This window comes from Corylus avellana, chromosome ca6, assembly GCF_901000735.1.
Source record: "Corylus avellana chromosome ca6, CavTom2PMs-1.0".
Taxonomy (NCBI): domain Eukaryota; kingdom Viridiplantae; phylum Streptophyta; class Magnoliopsida; order Fagales; family Betulaceae; genus Corylus; species Corylus avellana.
Genome location: NC_081546.1, coordinates 15,751,348 through 15,751,683, shown reverse-complemented (window position 1 = coordinate 15,751,683; position 336 = coordinate 15,751,348). Strand labels below are relative to the sequence as shown.

The window sequence follows — 336 nt, the reverse complement described above, 5'->3', positions numbered from 1 at the left end:
ATGGTTGTCTTTGGTCACATGCATAAAGAGCTGGCATATAGAAATGGCCTCCGGAAAATGATTGTGGTTGGACCTGACAACACTATATACTTGAATGGGGCCATTGTTCCTAGGGTTAAAAGATTGATTGATGAACAAGACACTGGCGACAGAAGCTTCATGAATATTGAAACTCCTCTTTCAGCACCACCAGAGTCTAGTGGCACTATGAGAGCCTTCACTACAGTAGAAATTTTGGATGGAAGAGTGGATAAAATTGCAGAAACTTGGGTTTCAGTTGTTGGAGACAAGACCACATTAAAAGAAGAGCATGTTTTATTTAAAAGCGGCAACTAG

At 40.8% G+C, this 336-nt stretch overlaps 1 protein-coding gene across 1 annotated transcript; it reads left to right on the top strand.

Annotated features, from left to right (window-relative positions):
- On the top strand, positions 1 to 336 carry LOC132185242 (uncharacterized). Its single transcript, XM_059599042.1, has one exon. It carries the CDS (start codon positions 1 to 3, stop codon positions 334 to 336), a length of 336 nt encoding a protein of 111 aa, XP_059455025.1.

Coding starts and splice junctions, on each gene's coding strand:
- LOC132185242 (XM_059599042.1), top strand. CDS start 1: ATGGTTGTCTTTGGTCACATGCATAAAGAGCTGGCATATAGAAATGGC.